This window comes from Leguminivora glycinivorella, chromosome 15, assembly GCF_023078275.1.
Source record: "Leguminivora glycinivorella isolate SPB_JAAS2020 chromosome 15, LegGlyc_1.1, whole genome shotgun sequence".
Lineage (NCBI taxonomy): Eukaryota > Metazoa > Arthropoda > Insecta > Lepidoptera > Tortricidae > Leguminivora > Leguminivora glycinivorella.
The window spans coordinates 1,185,701-1,207,175 of NC_062985.1; the positions used below are offsets into that span (position 1 = coordinate 1,185,701).

At 35.4% G+C, this 21,475-nt stretch overlaps 1 protein-coding gene and 1 long non-coding RNA gene across 2 annotated transcripts in view; both read left to right on the forward strand.

The window, feature by feature from the left end:
* LOC125234161 (adipokinetic hormone/corazonin-related peptide receptor variant I-like) overlaps window positions 1-21,475 on the forward strand; it is a 93,793-nt gene that overhangs the window by 13,595 nt on the left and 58,723 nt on the right. Inside the window, exon 2 of the mRNA XM_048140365.1 lies at window positions 19,492-19,613. Coding sequence (XP_047996322.1) covers window positions 19,492-19,613 — 122 coding nt within the window. The remainder of the gene's footprint in view (window positions 1-19,491; window positions 19,614-21,475) is intronic.
* LOC125234153 lies at window positions 10,344-11,210 on the forward strand. The gene is made up of 3 exons (XR_007177945.1): window positions 10,344-10,607; window positions 10,715-10,859; window positions 11,074-11,210. It is a non-coding gene; the product is annotated as an uncharacterized LOC125234153 (long non-coding RNA).

Here is a 21,475-nt window from a genome sequence, read left to right on the forward strand (position 1 = left end):
GTCGGATTTATCTATAAGTCTCATTGCTTTGAAAATTCAAAGAATATTTATCTGGAAACGAAAGCAATGATTTCGAAACAATTTTTTTATCAATTAGAATCTTTTGATGAACAATTACCTAAACTTTTGAAAGCAGATTTCTTATCGGATTGCAATAATCTAAATATCCCAATTTAAAAAAATGAATTATTTTTGGAGTCGGGTCCATTTTTGGTCCAGCCTGCGAATGTTGGGTGAGGCAAACAGGAAGTAGCAAAGGCGAGGAACGGGATTTATAATTTGGATGTTTAAATTATTCCAATCCGATAAAAAATCTGATTTCATAGGTTCCGGTAGGAAATCTAATCATCATATTATTAAAAATGTAACCTTATTTTTTGCTTTTTAGTTTTTTCTGTGTTTTCTAACGCGCTTATTTTTTGAAGGTGGTATTTTTTTAAAAACTTTTATATATTGATTTTTATTGAGGTCCCGATATTAAATCGATATTATCGGGACCCCAATAAAAATCAGAAGGTAATCATGGTCTATATCCCGATTAAATCGATATTATCGGGACCCCAATAAAAATCAGAAGGTAATCATGGTCTATATCCCGGTCAATAAAGTCTAATGAACCTAACCGTGAATCATTTAAAACTCTTAATATAATTTATGGCCTACCAATTCTAGTCAATGCGGGGCAGCTCACTCCGCGATTCTATCGCCGCGCTACAAGTACATTCTGGCGGCCGCGAGTTCGCGGCCTAATCAGGGGTGGCGCGCGTTCTCACGGAACGCACGTTCGCACTTTCAATTGTTTCATTACGTAGCGAGTTTTTTTCAAGGTTCGTATGCGATGTCCACGTGTGGAATGGCTAATAATGCTTAGTTAAATAGACATCGTGAATAAAATAGGACAATCTTACACTGATCTTATTGATTAAGTCCCACGGAAAAGTTCAATAAGGCTTGTGATGCAGAAGGCTTAAACAAATATATATAAATACTGTATATTTACCTAGAAAGTACCCAAGACTTGGATATTATAGTATAACATTTTATCTGAGAATTAATTCGTTTTAATCCATAGGCAACCCTATCATTCGACGCTGCGCACGTGCGGCTCGTTTCTTTGTTAGAATTTTGTAGGCATTTAAAAAGGCGGCATTTCGTGAACATCAAAGCAGTGGGCCTTCTGTACTTGTACTATTATATATTCTGTGTCAATGCTCACATCTACTTATATACCTACGAAATGAAAATACATTCGAGTAGGTATTTACTGTTTGCTTTCTCTGTGAAACATGTTGCCAAATTTCAATTATGTGAGAAAGTAATAAAAATGTAAATCCGAGTGTTCGCAATTTTCTTAAACGCAGGTGTGAAATGGAATCCAGACAGACAGGTACGCTAAAAGTTTCTAAAGGTAAAATGATGCTGAAATTCAAAAGTTTCTTGATATTAAAGTAAAAAAAACTCATTAGTAAAGGACCTTTTTCGTTCGGATTTCTTGAGTGAAATATGGATTTTAATAACAACTACAGTCAAGTGTAAAAATATGAGTGTATACCAATCTTATACGCGTTGTAAAGGCTTCGAAACGTCGTAATCGGAATGTGTTGTAAATTAACTGTAAAGTACCTACTTCAGATATATCGGAGCGGTCAACTGAGTACGTGGCAGAATGGCACAAACGCTCACGAAACGAAACGCTCGTAGATATCTATCTCTATCGCTCTTGCGTATTGGCCCGACAGAGTCAGACTACCTTTCGCGGCGTTTTTTCGTTTCGCGTCTCAGAAATGCCATTCGGCTACGGTACCTGGCCTCTATTGTCAACGCAATAAGGCATGTTCAGATATTTCTGTTTGCTCTGGCCGCTTAATATATTTGATCGTGACTGTCCAAAAATTTTACTCGAAAATAATTTTCCACAGCACCTTAATCCCGTGTATCCGTAATACCATATTTTATGACCCGATTTTCCTGATACATAATATCTTTGCACCTGACTGTACCTGCTTGTTAACGTAGTAGTGCGTAATAAAAGTAATATTCATCACCCTTGAGGCCAAAAACATATAGGTACAGTCAACCAATTGGAGCCCTATAGGCCTCTCTACAACCAATACAACCATGTCAAAATGACAAACAGTAAGAGATTTCTTACAACCTGACTTATAACGTCACTATGACATGGTTGTATGTATGTATGTATTCTTTATTTGCTTGACATAGTCTCTAATAGCTCCAATTGGTTGACTGTACTTACGATAAAGCACAAAAATGATTTTTGAAATTTTAAATAAGATTAGTAAACCTTTTGAAGGGCTGAAATGATTTATGCGTCTACTTTCTGATTATAAAACTGTCGTCAAAAATATTTCGTTTCAGAATTATAATTATCACTAGGGTGGCATTTCATGCCTGTGTGCGAAGCCGAATGTACAAACGCTCACGAGCTGTAGCTATCTATCTCTATCGCTCTTACATATTGGCGCGACAGGGCCAGACTACATTTCTGCAGCGTTTCGGTGGCGTTTCGCGTCGCAGAAATGCCATTCGGCTACGGGGCCTGCAAATATTTCAGCTAACATTTAAAAAGAAATTGTCCGCGAGGTTATTTTTCGTACCTTTGAGCTTTAATGAGATCAGCTCGGTCTAGTAAATCGGTTAAATGCGTGTTCTCAGCAAAAAAAACGTCGACTTTGCCTTTTTAAAAAAATATGCGAAGTGCGTAGTTTAAGGTACGCTACAAATTTAAAAGCTGAAGTATGTTGCATATTTTTTTTGTTAAGTTAATAAGATAAAAAAAACAATTCGTGGAGTCCCTCCGCGCAGAAGTTAAACTTCATGACATAACCTCAAAAACATTTTGTCAAGTGATCAATCACATTGTTGCGTATAGTTATGTCAATCTTTTTACTGTTTTAAATATTTTACATTGCTATTTGATCAAATTATTGAAAAACACACATAAATTCATTTTGCACTAGATCTACACACATTCCAACCGTTCAAAACCATTCTGAGCATTCTGTTCTGTCACTGAGTAAATAAGTGAATGAATGCAATGAGTGAGTCGCGTTGAGACAGAATGTTACGCGCTGAGTGAGCGGCACTTCACGCAACGTAACAATGACTGAGTGTTACGCGCTGTCAGTTGGAAGTCGAAGTTTCACTTTAATAAAAGATTAAAGTGTAGGCCGACCTGACCCCGAGGTCAGACCGGAAAGGAGATGGTGCGATGAATTGGAAACATTTTATCCGAATTGGCGGGAAAGAGCAAGCGATAGGGTTGAGTGGAGGGAGAGGGGAGGCCTTTGTCCAGCAGTGGGGGACACTAAAGCTAACTAACTAGTATGGCTCTGTAATCGAAAGAGGATCTTGGCCTCCAAAACGAGAGCACTCCACTTATCCCGATCCTGCGCAGCTTCCTGTCATTTCGGCTTGTAGCTGACAAGATCCGCCATCACACTGTCTCCCCAGCGGTATCTGGGCCGACCCGCCGGGCGGCCACCAGTTGGTCTTCCCAGATACGCCCTCTTGGCAGCCCGAACAACAACTATGCAACGAATTACTTACTGACCCTTCAAATTGCCAAAATTTGGCTCAAACTAAGCGCATCTATTTAGTTACGAATTTATGACAAAGCTGTGAATTAAATCATTTCCAGTCCAATAAATGTCATGCCGAAGTTAACCCGGGTAAGTAATAAATTAGCATTAATAAGCCTACGAAAATTGATTTCAATTTAGCCAGTAACTGGTAGATTTCTGCATATTAATCTTTTGTAAGCTCCCTTCGAGCAATCTAAATATCAATTGAGGCAATCAAGCTAAGTCGCCATCGCAGAAGCGAATAACTGAGGGAGAACGCTTTAACGATGCTATACCTGCCCTGTGCGTTTTCCTTTATAACCTCAAAATTAGCGTATAAATAAGAGATAAAGAAGGGTTGCACATTTTAAAGTACATGGGGTCAATTCTCCATACAAACGCTCTCGACTACTTCCTCCCTGGTTTTTGAAGATAGAGCAATTATTTTTTCAACAAATATTAAATAAATTATAAGGGTACGTATCACAATGTCTAAAATTAAAAAAACCTAACGTTAAATGACCTACGTTCAAAATACCTAAAATCAAAATACCTAATGATTTTAAATACCTAAGCAAGTTACACCTACGCACGAACTACCGAAATTTAAAATACCTATTGGACTAAATACCTAATGTTTGAAATACCAAAAACTATGTAACCTAAATTTTATACACCAACATTTGAAATACCCTATGGTCAAATACCTAAAATGATTAACCGGTCAAAATACCGAAGTAGTAGGGTAGGTTCCGCGAGCGTAAAAGTGGGTAAGTATATTGAAGTATTGATTTTAAGCATAGTATAATTACGCATAATTTATCTAGGCATATTTTTGTTTGTTCGAAATTCGAATATATGTTGTGCATAAAGGTTTTTCGTCGAGTAGTTTTTATGCATAACATTGTTTTGTCGAAATTTATCACGCAGAATTTTTATCATAGCTAAATACTACTATATTTGATGTTGCAGTTCTAACCTAACCTAACCGCGACATTCGTGCATTCTTAACAAAATATTGTATTTCTTGAGGTCGCAGTTCTAACCTAACCGACTCTACTGACTGCATTTAGTATGGGAACCCAATTGGTTTAAATCCTATATTAGAGTAGGTTTTTTTTTTTTCAATGCTCCTCCGACAAGATCGGAGTTTGTGTCTAACTATCCACTTGCATTCCAGTTCCCGCTTTTCATTCCTCTCGCACTTCCATTCAGCATACTGTTTCTGACATTCATCTCTTTCGTTCCTGTTGTGGGTAGAGTCCCGTAGGTTTAGGTTAGGTTAGAACTTCGCCCTTACACAACAACGAACGGCTTTTAAAGTAGGTTTAGGTTAGGTTAGAACTGTGACCACGCGCAAAAACAGTTTACAGATTAGGTTTAGGTTAGGTTAGAACTGCGACCCTACACATCAACGCACGACCTTTAAAATAGGTTTAGGTTAGGTTAGAAGAAGGCTACGTTAGTTGTGACCAAACATAAGATAATTTACAAATTGTAAAATTTTCGAAAAAATTACAATTGAAATACTTAGGTATACACAATTACACAATTGAAATAATATTACACGTAATAAATTTTATTTAATGTAAAACAAAATAAAATGTAAAAACACAAAATAAAATACCACGATATAAAGTATACTCGGAATAATTTATCAACGAAGTAAAAGTCCACGGTTTAATTTGACTTGTATCGATCATTCTACGATATGAACTGTCGATGAAATGAAATTATTTGAAACGTTGTCTTTGAAATAATATTCGATTAATTGTCTGTCGACGATTCAAGGGTAAACCGGTTATTTAAGCCCCATTTATTAGACATTTTTGCTTTTCGGATTTAATCATTAGGTATTTCGATTTTAGGTATTTTGAACGTAGGTCATTTAACGTTAGTTTTTTTATTTTAGACATTATAATATGCACCATTTTAAACTTTAGGTATTTTGAATTTCGGTCGAAACACCATTATGTATTTTGATTTGAGGTATTTTGAACGTAGGTCATTTAACGTTAGGTTTTTTAACTTAAGACATTGTGATACGTACCCAAATAATAAATATTATAGGACATTCTTACACATATTGACTGAGGCCCACGGTAAGCTCAAGAAGGCTTGTGTTGTGGGTACTCAGACAACGATATATACTATATAAATACTTACATCTGTGCTCATCACAAAAATGAATGCACTACCGGGATTCGAACCCCGGGATTCGAATTCAGGATTATTAATATTTTTATCCGTAAACGCTGCAGAAAATTAGTCTGACTCTGTCGCACTAATACGCAAGAACCATAGAGATAGTACTTATAGCTACGAATGAAATATTATCGTGAGCGTTTATGCATTCAGTTACGCACACAGTATAACACCCCGCTACCCCTTAATTAATTCACCCTAAATTACCTAACTTAAGTCCAAATTGTTAGCCCTAATTAAAACAATACACTATTAAAAATTGGCCATTAAAACAAATACTGTGATCGTCTAGTAAGTGGTAGGACCCCGTAGTTGTGCGTAGCAATCCAGATTCTTTTTACCTTTAGGAACTTGCTATTTAAGTTGATAAAACTAAGGCAGTAATATATTCACTTGAGGTATAATAAGCAGAGTGAACGACATTTGTGAAAGAATTTAGTGCGTTGAGATAAGAGTGTGCGAGATAGGTAAAATTGTGTAAGGAATATAAATACAGGAAATATATTAAAAATATATACAAGACATTATTTAAAATGGGGTTAATTGTTTCCGACCCACGAGTCCCTTATACGTAGGAATAATAGGTGTATAATATAACATAGCCTATTATAAGGACCTCGCTCGAGCATTTGGACAAACCAGGTTGCTGATTCAATTTATGTTTTATCAAACATTGAACAAATGGGATCCTTAGGACAAAAGTAAACTGATGTAAAGTGTCTTTGCACTACTTAAAAATGTACTACCATAGTAGTAGATATCAAATATTTAATCAAGGACCCTTTAATCCCAGTATAATTTTATATGTTTTGGGATGTTTCTGCAACCTAGTCCTCTACCGTCAGGATAGAAACTGCTCTGCCTACCCCTGGTCTATCAAGGAAACAGAATATCTATTTTGATACCCTTTATTGGGCCTATTCATTGACCTTCTTTTGATACTAAGACAAATACTTCATTGATCTAGCCTTTCGAACGACAAAACCCCAGACTCACACGCCATCCCATATATATATTTTGGTTCGGCCATAGCCATCGAAGGTTGTCCAAGATCACAAAATATAAATTCTATATGCGTGCAATTTCCCACGTTCCGAGTATAGTGGTCCATTGCTTGACATCGTGTTTCACTAGTCAATGCTAGAATTGTTTGATCTCCCAGACAACGATATCGTTAACCATATTATGAAAATGGAATGATGATTCCAAAGTCTGCCAATCTCGAGGCCAGTGTCAATGATTCAACTTTTGTGAACAATCTTATTTTTATATCAATGATTCTCCTTGATAGCGACAGGATCCTAACATCCATAGATGTCCTATGCCTCCCTAGTATTTAGTATTAGTATTAATTCCCACAAGTTATCCTTTAACTCTAATAAAGTTTACATGTTATGAACAATAAATAAGGTTATTAATCCTACTTTCATTGATATAGCAAAATTATCTTACTTAAGGATGAGACAATAGTATGAAAATCCTTCTAATCACCCAAAGAGATTCTAGCTAATAGAATGTGTATGTACATAAAGTAAATATGTGTAATATTTTATGTATCTATTTGTTATATATAGTAGTCATATTAGAGATACTCAGATCCGAATTTTAATTAATAATATTCCAAATTAACCGTTAGTGTTAATTGTATGTAATAAATAAATTGAAATTTGAACGACTTTAAATAATTACCACATAAATATAACATTCATGAATATCTTGTTCATATGAAATGAATAAGTACCACTATTTAAAATTATCACCTTCAAAAAATAGCACTAATCTAAAATTACAACTATAAACACATTCAAAATAAACAATTTGGACACTTACTTGTAGTCTTCTAGTCTACTTTACCAAGATACCTTCTCGCCAGTCTCCAACCTCTCAATTTTGTATCTCAAGTCCGCTTCCTACTTAAACTCCTGATGTGTTCCTTCAACGATTCCTAGTAACGATACTTGCCTACCTATCCCTCAGATGTGAACACCTCAACGTTCCCTCGCCGAATGACCTCTCTGACGCTGCGCTCTGAGTTTTATTGTCCCGATTTTAACGCATGCGCTGTGTTGTTTTATGGCAAATAATGTCTGATTTCGCCAGTTGTGCCTAAAACGCCTATTGTGCCGGTTTTGCCTATTGTGCCTAAAACGCCTATTGTGCCGATTTTGCCTATTGTGCCTAAAACGCCTATTGTGCCGGTTTTAATTCCGAGAATTTCTATTTTTAATTTGTTGGAATTCCATTTCGTATGTAAGTTGTTTTCGTTTTATTTATTTGCAATTTTTAAGTTTTTATCTCTGTATGCATTTGTTTCTAAGCATAATTATTATAGTTATATCTTATGATTTGAACCGAGGACTGTGTGGTCCGTTACATCTGCCCCTTTTATTTTCGTTTGATTCAAAATAACATTTTGTGTTAAACAAAAATAACCAATAAAATAATTCAGTTATTGAAATTTTCAATTTCCCATTTTCATAGTTGTGGTGAATAAAAATGACCAATACTCAAAAGAACCTCACTGATCCAGCACGAATTATGAACTTAATAGTTACCCAGACACATGAGTCAAATTGCCATCAGCCAGAATTTTCATTCCAGTAAAAGCATTTGGTTGTGAATCAAATGTACCCTAATGGTAAAATCCTTGCATCCTCATATGGGTAGTTAGTCACATTGTCCGACAGGTAACCCGCTATCTCCATTGTACAGATATTATGAACTTACAAAGATCTCTTCACTAGAAAGAAAAAGCCTTTCTATTCTCAGGTAGCCACTGACAACTGTTCTCCCCATAGTTCAAGGAACCAGTCCACAACTCAATACTAATCAATAATTTTCCTCCTTTCTCGGCATAATGTCCTATGTATAATTATAAGAGTAATCAGACAATCAATGTTTTAATCAAATCAACAATTTTATAAATATGATTCCATGTTAAGTCACATTTTTTTTTTATATATGCCAGACAAAATTATCTGATTTATCCCATAAAGACACAGGGTGTGTGTTTAGTTCGTTTGTTAGCGGCATGTAGAGTATGTTGTTACCAAAAGAATGTACCTGTAAAAGGTATAAATTTTTTATCCTAACACCTAACTCTTTTGGTATCAAGTTTGTGTAACCCTTTCCCCATTCTAAAATTCCAATAACTGCCGTCACTATTCTCAAACTTGCAAACATGAGGAAACCCTTCATATCTTCAAACGACTCTTCATCCATTCATCTAGCTAAATCCTCTCTTCTTTCTATTATGCGAATCTCATTTATACTACTCGTTCAGATTTCATCCTTCCTCATGCGCTCAATTTCACTGTTTCTGTCATACCTGCAAGTCCACTTAGATAATGACAGTAAAAATAATGTATGATATCATAATTAAAAAGCTTTATCAATTTTTCAAATTGATCAGAAATTAAAAATAATATATATATACTTATATCATAAGTATAAGTACTATGTTATTCTTTACTTTATGAATCACCCTACGCAATCACGTCTTACATTTAACTTTCGCATTAACCCTATACAAACGGCACGCAAAACTGCAAAATATTGTATGTGATGCCAATTACCGTTAAGTATTAATTACTTACATTTTTTTTAACCTATAGTTCAAGACGCAAAGTTAAATCATGGAAGATGATACTGCTAAGAATTCTCCTTTTGTAAGTAGGAAAAATAATACAAGTACCTAACTTGTTACGCCTGACTGCTCTGATAACATCTTCTAACTCTATGACATAACTATCTTCTAGTATTATCGTTACAAACATACACACATACATACATACTGACCTATCATTAGCTTATTAACATCAGGCGGGCCTTATGCTTGTTTGCCACCGACGTATTACATAAAAAAGATGGAAAGACACATGAGTGAAAGTTTCCAAACATGACGAATTATGAGACTTGGTTGCACATAATATTGTACATGTAGGTACTATTTTTCTGAATAAATGATTGCAACGATTGTTGCATTGTTACACAACGATGGTAGTATGGCTACCGTACCGTACATCGAAATCTACAGATCCAACTGAAATCTTACTTTGTTTTGTAAACGATTGAACAAGAATTACGTTTCGAACAGTATGCGAGCGAAACCGTGGGCAAAAGCTAGTAAATCCTATACTACTACGCATTATCTATTTATCTTATGTTATAATTAATATGGTTCTACGATCCGTTATTTAGCAAAACATAGAAGGTTTGAAATTTGGTGTTCTTCAACTGACCTTTTAATTTGTCATAGTATACTAGCAGTCTAAACAAAGTTTTACTATAATAATATTTTTCTCCTCAATGAAACTCCACAGAATATATTTATATGAATCATGGATGTTTCCCTTGTATACAAGCATGCCTTTATCCATTCAAATAGGCATATCGTCGCCCAGCACCCATAGCACAAAATTTGATAGGTTTGGGGCCAAGTTGAACTGTGTAAGATGTCCCCAATATTTATTTATTTATTTCATATTTATATTAAAAAAAGCTTTAAGATTGAATGTGAACGTCAAATCACTGTCTCTATTTTATTATTCTACAATTCGTTCCACATAGTCTGCAGAGCCCCATTCATACTGGATAAATTTTAGTCGCATCCGGTCCGTCAAATGTCTTATGATCTATAGAGCCCTTTTGATTTTTCTATGGCAACATTTGCTATGCTGACGTCATTGCCACGTCATTACTGTCAGTCAGACAGAAATAAAAGAAAAATGGATGCCGTTCAGACGTACACGCATTATTTGGAACTGAAAATTACGTAATTTATCGACCTGCTGGCTTGTATTTGTTATAAATCATAAAAAAGTGAGTAATACATTAACTAAGTAATGATATATGTTGTTAGTAATGTGGTAAATACAACACAAAATGTGTATAACGAATGTAATAAATAAATGCTTGTTTGGTTTTAGATTATGGAAAACATCATGAACAATAATGAAACAAACCGAACCTTTAGCTACAATAATAAAATGACCCCATGACGCCAGTGGAACTACGTGGTTTTCTTTCATGATGATTTGATGATACCATAATGGAATTAGCCAAGTTTTCGCCGTAAGTAATAATGTATTTAACTTGTCCATCACAAAGCAGTTCATAGTTTAGTTTAAACCTTGACTTGCTAAAATGGTAAAATGTTTTCCAATAGAGAGATTGTCTAATTCCTATAGCGCACTACAATAACATTCTAATTCTGGTCTTAGAGATGGAGAATTTTAGTAAGCCTACAACTTCCTATTTCTTATGTCCGCCTATTTACATGTTTCAGGTATTGGGTGCTAGATGCCCCTTGGAGTTAAGCCCCAGTGCCACTATACTACCTTACCAGTTATGTGTGGGTGTTGTAGTCCTAAGACACCCCGGAGGTACAAAGGGCCTTCACAAGCTCACGCCACGCCCTCCTATCTTCAGCAACCCTCGTGACCTCGCTCCACCAGCTCAAACCTGCCAGTCGCAGCTCATTTTTCGACGGACCGCTTCCATGAGTAGACAAGGCACCGACGATCACGGCTTGCATCACCTGTACTGCTTCGTAATATGTAAGTTACACTTTTAATGTCTAATGATTCTGTAATCTGTTAACTAATCTCACCTAGTGTTAATAAAATTATTTGTATGCCTTGAATTATAAGGTACGGGTTCGAACCGCGACCCATTGTCCTTGAGAACCGTCATCTGATATTTGCCAGTTGCTTTTGAGTGAAGGAAATCATCGTGAGGAAACCAGACTAATTTCAATAAGACCTATTGAAAATTAGTGCCTACGCCAAATCCTGGAATTAGCTGTCAAGCAGACTCCATGCTTCCATGAGCCGTGGCAAACACCGGAATGATGCAAGGAGGTTGAATGAATTTTAAAGTTTGACCAAGCAATGTTGGTTTTAAGCAAAAATTGTATAAATGAAGAATGTAAGCATTACCGAATGTCAATAATAAGAATCATGCTTAGTTTGTAATCAAGTAGGCCTGTACAAAAATGCCCCTTCAATTTTTATTTATTTATTTAACTTTTATGTTGTTGTTAAATCAATTATTTCTCTTTTATTCTATTTGGCTAAACTTTATTTCGATAATAGTTTAGTATGATAGAATTTGAAATTTATCCCGTAATTAAAATAGACCCTAATTAATAAAATGATCAAATACCTATTTAGTTATAAAATCTCTACCAATCTTATTCTTATAACTTATGCTTATAACTAGGACTTATTTCCTACTTAATTAATAAATATTTTCTTAAATTTTCCAGAGCATGCTGAACAATACTGCCATTATACTAGGATCAACGTCCTGCCCCTTCCCCGGCTGTGTACAAATTGAAACTCCATTTGCATGCCCCTTTGACTGAGCAATGTGTGTATGTGCTCGAAACACATTCACTTGCAACAGAATGACTCCCAGGCTGACCTGGCTCAGCTCCTGTATGTCTGTTCTACATAGACAATGGTAAAATGCTTTAGTTATTTATTTATTATTCTTTGATTTACTCTAGGGTAAATAATATTATTTGCTCTTATTCCTGATTCTAGAGGTAATAATAGCAAGTCTACTACAGACTGACTCCATTCGTTCATCCAAACTATTATACTGTGCACTATATTTGGCACAAACACTACTACTAAGTCTAAAATCTTAAGTCTAGCTTATTTATCTACATTCATAAGTACTTAATCTATGCTAACCTGCTCCATCCACTGATAACTGGTTTAAAGAATCAAAACACAGACTGACGGATAATCTGACAAAGTCATAAATATAGGAAACCTATGATCAACTCACTTGCTCTATTTTATAGTATACTGGATTTACTCTAATCACAATCTATTGATAAATATTTTAAAAAGCTTGCTCTTGGCAATTATGCTTTCCTATTGTAACCTCAGGTTATATTGTAGACTACTCCATAGTTGATATATTTACTAGCTACATGCTACCTAAAGAGCTGAAATTTTATAAAACCAATAAATGGGATGACAATACAATATTACAATATCATTGAAGCTGACTTCATGAAGATGTCTGACAAACAATGCAATTCATTATATGACTTGTTGACCTATATGTATAAGAAAGGAATGTACATCCAATAGTGGAATGGCAATATAAATGTTTTAACTGAAATGTATTTACCCTTCATTTTTGTTCCAGGTTTCAATGAAAGAGTCAAAATTCTCTCCACATACAAACACTTCCAACGCCTACACTTACTACCCCAAATATGATCATCACTCAACGTGTCTCACATCAAGATACTTCTCAAAAGTCATCAACATAATATTTTTTTTCCCTTTGTTGCCTGAATAATCCTAACTAAAAGTTACTTCTCTATTCTATTTTTCCTGCATGGAGTGGCGCTTTTCCTGCTCTGGGTTTTTTTTTTTTTTTTGTGCACCTTTCCAATATTACTAATAAAGCATTTTGTGGGTGTTTCATTTACCACCTTCCTTCATAATTTTGCTAGTGTGTGATTCACCGTATCCCTAATTATTAAATACATTAGCTACTGCAATCTGTTCACTGATGTGAACAACTTCATGTTAACACAGCTTTGAATACTACCTTAAATAGTGACTACTGACTGTCAATAAAAATATTCCTAGCTATAAGCTTGCCTGAGGTTAATGAATGGTGTGCCTAACTCCTTACTTGAGTACTTAAGAACTATGCTTAAATTCTAGGTTGTATGTTCTTGACATTCTTGTCAATAAGCTACTTGAATGTTTATCTCTTTCAAGTAATTATAATTTGTTCACACTTCAGTGGAAGACAACTAATCCTTAGTTGTTAGTAAGTATGAGACGTGCTAATTGCTACTCGTTTCCCTATGATTATGAATACCATTACTTATTCTATTGTTAATTTTATTTAAAAATAAATCAAAATCAAATCAATGAGTCGCCCTGTTGACAACATAAGATTATTGTCAGTATAATCACAGCTAAAATAAATATTTCACAGCTTAACGCTTGTCTAGATCAATCATCATTTTATTTCCTAGTTCTTCTCTAGCTGATAACAGCTTATCACTAATCAGTTGATAACACGGAAAAGGGGCGAGAAGATAGTGAGGTAAGAGTGAACATGATATTGTCTTGCTGTCAAAGTGACATCTACCATGATATGCGACACTTGACACATGAAGAATCGATTTTGACAAAGTATACTTAATCAAGTTTCTCTATCATTTTGTCAATAAATTTAGCTTATCCTGTTTCTTAAAAGAACATGCCAATACTAGCAACTTGTACATGACATATATACATGCTACATGCCATATCTAGTTAGAAATCAATTCCTACAGAGGCCCACAGAGCAAAGTACCTAAAATACTAGCAGTATTTCCTTGCTTATTTCTACCTTATTTAGTGAGACTGGCAGATATATTATAACCGACAGAACGGAAAATCTTGATTCACTAAACAGTAAAAGTTTCCCTTAACATAAAACATGTACAACGTTTTAATATTAAATTATTTTGATGTATCTAAGTATTTATAATCTTCCATGATATCGTTTTAAAGAACCCTCGACACAAAATTACCACAAGACAGTCGATCTGTGCGTAATTGCTTTCAGTAACGACTAATTTGTTTTAGTACAAAACTTTCCCAGTAGGTAATCCATAAAATTTAGTCTGTACTTATTTTGATTATCTCAACAGAAATAAGTATTAACTAGAAACGAATAACTTTTCTAAATTTGTCATTCCGATTGAATTGTTTCACTGACAGCTGGCTTGACATTTTTACAATAGCCTCAAATACTTTCTTCTATCCCCGGTGTCCCTAGTCGATGACAGTTTTCTGCACGTGTTATCTCTTATCAGTCTGTACGCACGTTGTTGATCGATAATTATGTTATTGTTTACATACAATACCATGTGCACACGTGATTCCAATTATCGTATAAAGCCGCGTCCTAAGTTCGTAACGGGTAACGTTAATAAGTTTTGGCTATAAGTACTAACTGTCATTAATTCTTTCGATAGTGAATTAAACGTGAAATAAAAATCTAATTAGATAAGTGATAAGCCTACAACAGTTTTAAAATTACACAGCTATGTCTAAAGTGAGTGAACTGTGTGCTAAAGTGCAAAGTTTCTGTTTCAATATCGGATTATAACTTTGTTTAAAAATCCAGGTTAGTGACCTTAAACTTACAAAACATACTTCAAAATGAAACGTATCTTAGAAAACTATCAATAGCTTGATTGCCCCTTAGACTATTACACAGTGGTTAATAAGAATAGACGAATGATACAAAATTAAAATAAAGTTTCAGCATGAAGGATAGCAAGTTCCCAAAAAGGATATCTCATTCACAGCAACACTTTGTGACAACATGTCACTTGAATATGCTAACAATTGGACATATTTAGGGTCTATTACATCCTGGTCATGGACTAACACTTTATAACACCCCGCTACCCCTTAATTAATTCACCCTAAATTACCTAACTTAAGTCCAAATTGTTAGCCCTAATTAAAACAATACACTATTAAAAATTGGCCATTAAAACAAATACTGTGATCGTCTAGTAAGTGGTAGGACCCCGTAGTTGTGCGTAGCAATCCAGATTCTTTTTACCTTTAGGAACTTGCTATTTAAGTTGATAAAACTAAGGCAGTAATATATTCACTTGAGGTATAATAAGCAGAGTGAACGACATTTGTGAAAGAATTTAGTGCGTTGAGATAAGAGTGTGCGAGATAGGTAAAATTGTGTAAGGAATATAAATACAGGAAATATATTAAAAATATATACAAGACATTATTTAAAATGGGGTTAATTGTTTCCGACCCACGAGTCCCTTATACGTAGGAATAATAGGTGTATAATATAACATAGCCTATTATAAGGACCTCGCTCGAGCATTTGGACAAACCAGGTTGCTGATTCAATTTATGTTTTATCAAACATTGAACAAATGGGATCCTTAGGACAAAAGTAAACTGATGTAAAGTGTCTTTGCACTACTTAAAAATGTACTACCATAGTAGTAGATATCAAATATTTAATCAAGGACCCTTTAATCCCAGTATAATTTTATATGTTTTGGGATGTTTCTGCAACCTAGTCCTCTACCGTCAGGATAGAAACTGCTCTGCCTACCCCTGGTCTATCAAGGAAACAGAATATCTATTTTGATACCCTTTATTGGGCCTATTCATTGACCTTCTTTTGATACTAAGACAAATACTTCATTGATCTAGCCTTTCGAACGACAAAACCCCAGACTCACACGCCATCCCATATATATATTTTGGTTCGGCCATAGCCATCGAAGGTTGTCCAAGATCACAAAATATAAATTCTATATGCGTGCAATTTCCCACGTTCCGAGTATAGTGGTCCATTGCTTGACATCGTGTTTCACTAGTCAATGCTAGAATTGTTTGATCTCCCAGACAACGATATCGTTAACCATATTATGAAAATGGAATGATGATTCCAAAGTCTGCCAATCTCGAGGCCAGTGTCAATGATTCAACTTTTGTGAACAATCTTATTTTTATATCAATGATTCTCCTTGATAGCGACAGGATCCTAACATCCATAGATGTCCTATGCCTCCCTAGTATTTAGTATTAGTATTAATTCCCACAAGTTATCCTTTAACTCTAATAAAGTTTACATGTTATGAACAATAAATAAGGTTATTAATCCTACTTTCATTGATATAGCAAAATTATCTTACTTAAGGATGAGACAATAGTATGAAAATCCTTCTAATCACCCAAAGAGATTCTAGCTAATAGAATGTGTATGTACATAAAGTAAATATGTGTAATATTTTATGTATCTATTTGTTATATATAGTAGTCATATTAGAGATACTCAGATCCGAATTTTAATTAATAATATTCCAAATTAACCGTTAGTGTTAATTGTATGTAATAAATAAATTGAAATTTGAACGACTTTAAATAATTACCACATAAATATAACATTCATGAATATCTTGTTCATATGAAATGAATAAGTACCACTATTTAAAATTATCACCTTCAAAAAATAGCACTAATCTAAAATTACAACTATAAACACATTCAAAATAAACAATTTGGACACTTACTTGTAGTCTTCTAGTCTACTTTACCAAGATACCTTCTCGCCAGTCTCCAACCTCTCAATTTTGTATCTCAAGTCCGCTTCCTACTTAAACTCCTGATGTGTTCCTTCAACGATTCCTAGTAACGATACTTGCCTACCTATCCCTCAGATGTGAACACCTCAACGTTCCCTCGCCGAATGACCTCTCTGACGCTGCGCTCTGAGTTTTATTGTCCCGATTTTAACGCATGCGCTGTGTTGTTTTATGGCAAATAATGTCTGATTTCGCCAGTTGTGCCTAAAACGCCTATTGTGCCGGTTTTGCCTATTGTGCCTAAAACGCCTATTGTGCCGATTTTGCCTATTGTGCCTAAAACGCCTATTGTGCCGGTTTTAATTCCGAGAATTTCTATTTTTAATTTGTTGGAATTCCATTTCGTATGTAAGTTGTTTTCGTTTTATTTATTTGCAATTTTTAAGTTTTTATCTCTGTATGCATTTGTTTCTAAGCATAATTATTATAGTTATATCTTATGATTTGAACCGAGGACTGTGTGGTCCGTTACAACAGGTAGGTAAGAGTGCGCTATAAAGCAGCGTATTTCCCAAACTATGGGTCCTGACCCACTGGTAAGTTCAGAGCCAATATTGAGCCCTGAAACATAAAACGACACCCCGATAGAGCGTTCCCAATAATATTTTTATGCTCCCTTTTTATGACTGCCAGGAGGCCCCGACTTTTGCAGTTTTTTTTTAGATGGGTCGGAACCCAGTCAAATTTAGGAAGTACTCAATGGTTTGTTTACATTTTAAACGTGATAGAGGCAACTTCCTGGGCTCATCTTCCAACGCAACTATTTATGGTGCTGTTTCTTATTATAAATGGGCACTCATGGCCACAGACCAGAAGCCCAGAAGGTGGGTGCAGTTCACCCTTGACTGGAAGGTCGCTGGGTTGTATGAACTGGGAAATATTTCTTAGACGCCGGCAAGGACTTTTACTCCTTGGTAGTGCGTATAAGAAAGGAAGCAACCGCTTCGTGAGAATAGGCGAGACGACTAAAAAAAACTAATTAGTCCTTCAGTTAGATTATCAAAAAATTTTAGACTCGTATTTTTTCTTTTCTTCTCGTAAACGAAAACTGACGACGGTACAGTGCGTTGAAGTTTCACGTGACGTGACGCCTAGGTACAATTTTTACTTAGAAGTGACGTCACAAGCCCCCACTCCGGAACCTTGATGCTATAACCTCCTGAGTCCCCGCGTACTTGTACGTACAAGTACAAATTAAATTCGAGTTTTGAACTCTTAAACAAAAGTTCCAAATTCAAAATCGGAAAAATTGGCCCGGGACTTTGTATTTTTTCATTAATTAGAAAAAGCGAAAAATATGTATAAAGTATTTTTGGACGATCTAACTGACGAACTAAACAGAATGCCATTTTTTTATGTATTCGTCATCCCTATTGGTGGAATATCTAGTGAGGGTGGAAACCGGCCGTGCGTCTAAAAGTTCGATGATGGAAATGGGGACGGTGGTTTTGTTTTATAAAATAGGCAGCAAACCGCCCGTGGACATAAGCAACATCAAGGGAGTCACTAATGCGTTGCCGACCTTTGAGGACCCTAAATACCTACTTGCTTCTTGAAGAACCCCATGTCATAGCGCAAGGGGAACTATTAGCTCATTCCTTAACTTGCATGTTCTGGGCAAAAACGAGCGAGAGGCCCGTTTGTTCTTGGTTTGCCACGTGTCCAGAAAGTGAGAATGAACTTTGATGAGGAATAAGCTCGTGTAGCTCTTCAACTCTGTGTGTTAGGTATATAGCTAAAGGGTAACATGATCTTGTATGTTTGCTTTACTTGTACACCCAAAGGCAAAACCACTTGTTCCTTCTAGATAACCAAGTTTGATAACTGGTTTTGTATGAGCAAAATTATTCTACTTTGCTAACTGGGTTATGAAAGAGGATTTTTTATTTCTTCGTAGATAAACATTATTTTTTGCAGTTTTCTACGAATATTTTTTTTTCTTCTTTGCTTACCCGGTTATGAAATGGGATTTTTTTGCAATTTTCTGTCAAGATTTTTTTTTTCTTAGCTTACCCGTTTTTAAAATGGGATTTTTTTTCCTCATAGAATACAATTATTTTATGCTGTTTTCTACGATTTCTTATTCTTCTTAGCTTCCCGGCTAGGAAGAATTATTTTTTCTCATAAAAGTCCAGTTATCAATCTTGGTTATCTACGAGGAACAAGGGGGCAAAACACAGAGGCTCTGTTTGTATATGTGAGTGTGTTTAGTAAAACGTCCCACTTTGTTACCATTAAGACGAGATTTACTTGTATCTTTATAATAATATGAATAAACTGACAAAGTGGCTTTATAGCAATCGACAAAGTGGGACGTTTTCCAGTGCACGCTCACATATGAAGACCGTTTTTAACAACTGAAATAAATGTCATATACAAAGAAAAAGTGACCAAGGCCTCCAAGTGTTCAAAGCTGGATTCGAACCAGCGTAGTTAAAATAGTAGTGTGTCTACTAAAAATACAAATTAAATTATTTTCTATGAGAATAAATTAATTTGTTCTAAGAATAAGTCTTATTCTATTCTATTTGTCCCCAGATCGGCTGGAAGTATACAAACGCGTGGCTGGCGGGCAACTTCTGCTGCAAATTGTTCCTGGTTCTGCGCGCGTTCGGCCTTTACCTGTCCTCTAACGTGCTTGTCTGTATCTCCGTTGATAGGTAAGTTATTTGATGTTTAAGGTAAGGTACAGCGGGGCAAATCTCGACTGGGGGACAGTTGTAACTAATCCATTTTTTCCATTATTACACGATGATGTTGAGTTCTACGTGTATCTGTCGCAGTAAGATAGATAAAGCCGTTATATAGTTATAACCCTAGGGATATAATTATATGTCGTAACATAGTTAAACTAAACCGATTAATTGGTATCTTATTAGGAATATAACTATAATATGTTACTAGTTTAGTGATATATATTTAAATGACTGGATTCAGTTTAGTGAAATTATTGTAGCCAGGATTACGGCGGTGCGGCGGAGGTATGGTTATAACACTTATAACCCTAGTTACATAATTATATCACTGGATTAAACTTAGTCTAGGGATATAATTATAATACGTCTCTAGTTAAGGTTATAACTATACCTCCGCCGCACGGCCGCACTCCTGCCTACAATCATTTCACTAAACTGAATCCAGTCATATAATTATATCACTAAACTAGTAACGTATTATAGTTATATTCCTAGTAAGATAGCAATTAATAGCTTTCGTTTAACTATGTTACGACATATAATTATATCCCTAGGGTTATAACTATATAACGGCTTTATCCATCTTACTGCGACATATCCACTGAACACGCCTACCATATTTAACCGGTGGACACTCTATTCAATAATGAAAACATTATAAAACATGTAAAAAATAGACCAGTTATATTTGGCCCCAAGTCGAGATTTGCCCCGCTGTACCTTATTATTTTTACACCACACCAACTGGTGAAGGCTCTCTCAATACTTCTTTTATACATTTATTTTTGCTTGCTTCTTTCTTTGATTGCAAATTATTCACAAAAATGCAAAGTAATTTCGTACAAAATTTACCTATTCTACAAGCCAGCTTAGGGCATCAAATAAGAATTTGTATGAAATTACGTATATTTTGCACCATCACAGTTTAACAAAGTATTATATTCTAAAGCCCGCTCCAGACTATGCGCGCGAATCACGGCGCGACGCCGCGAACGCGAGTGTGGAACTTTCTGCGTATCGAATCCACACTCGCGTTCGCGGCGTCGCGCCGTGATTCGCGCGCATAGTCTAGAGCGGACTTAATACTGTGGCACTATTGTAGATTAAATGCATCTATCTCATCCGTTTGGAAAAATCATTAATATAGGATTTACCAGTTTGTGTGGTGAAAGTGATTTTATTTCACGACGACATGTTAGGTATACTTACTGTAGGTACCTGTGCCCCATAATTGTTCGCGGCAGTCCTACGTCAAGCCTTCAGTCTAGGCGGGGAGAAAAAAGATTATAGGTTGAGTTGCAGACGTCTATAAGTTACGGTGACCGTTTTCCATCATGCGGACCGTATGCCTGTTTGCCACCGACGTGGTATTAAAAAAAAGAACCCTAAAACGACTTGTTTTTCAGAGATAGAATGAAATTCCGTGACTAAAGATATCTGGTTAGGTTTCCGATCCAGTGAGTAATATTCGTTGTTACAGATTCAAAAGTTCACAAATTCAAACGGATATTTGATTCATATCAGTTAGCTGTCAGTTGCACCGCACAATACGGACCGATTTGAACGTTAATAATTAGATCTAGATATGATATGAAGTATCCTACGTGAATCTGCCCGACAACATACAGGCTTACACTGAGAGAAAATACAACCAGTTTTCATGTTCGTTCAACAAGTTTTTTGGTTAAAATAGCGCCTACGTGCTCTTTGGTTCAAACAACAAGCTACTTGTCATTTGAATCGGCAATATATTTGAATCAACAAGTCGATTTTATAAAAACAACCTGACACATATTGTTTTAATCATACGTTTGGCTGATTCAAAC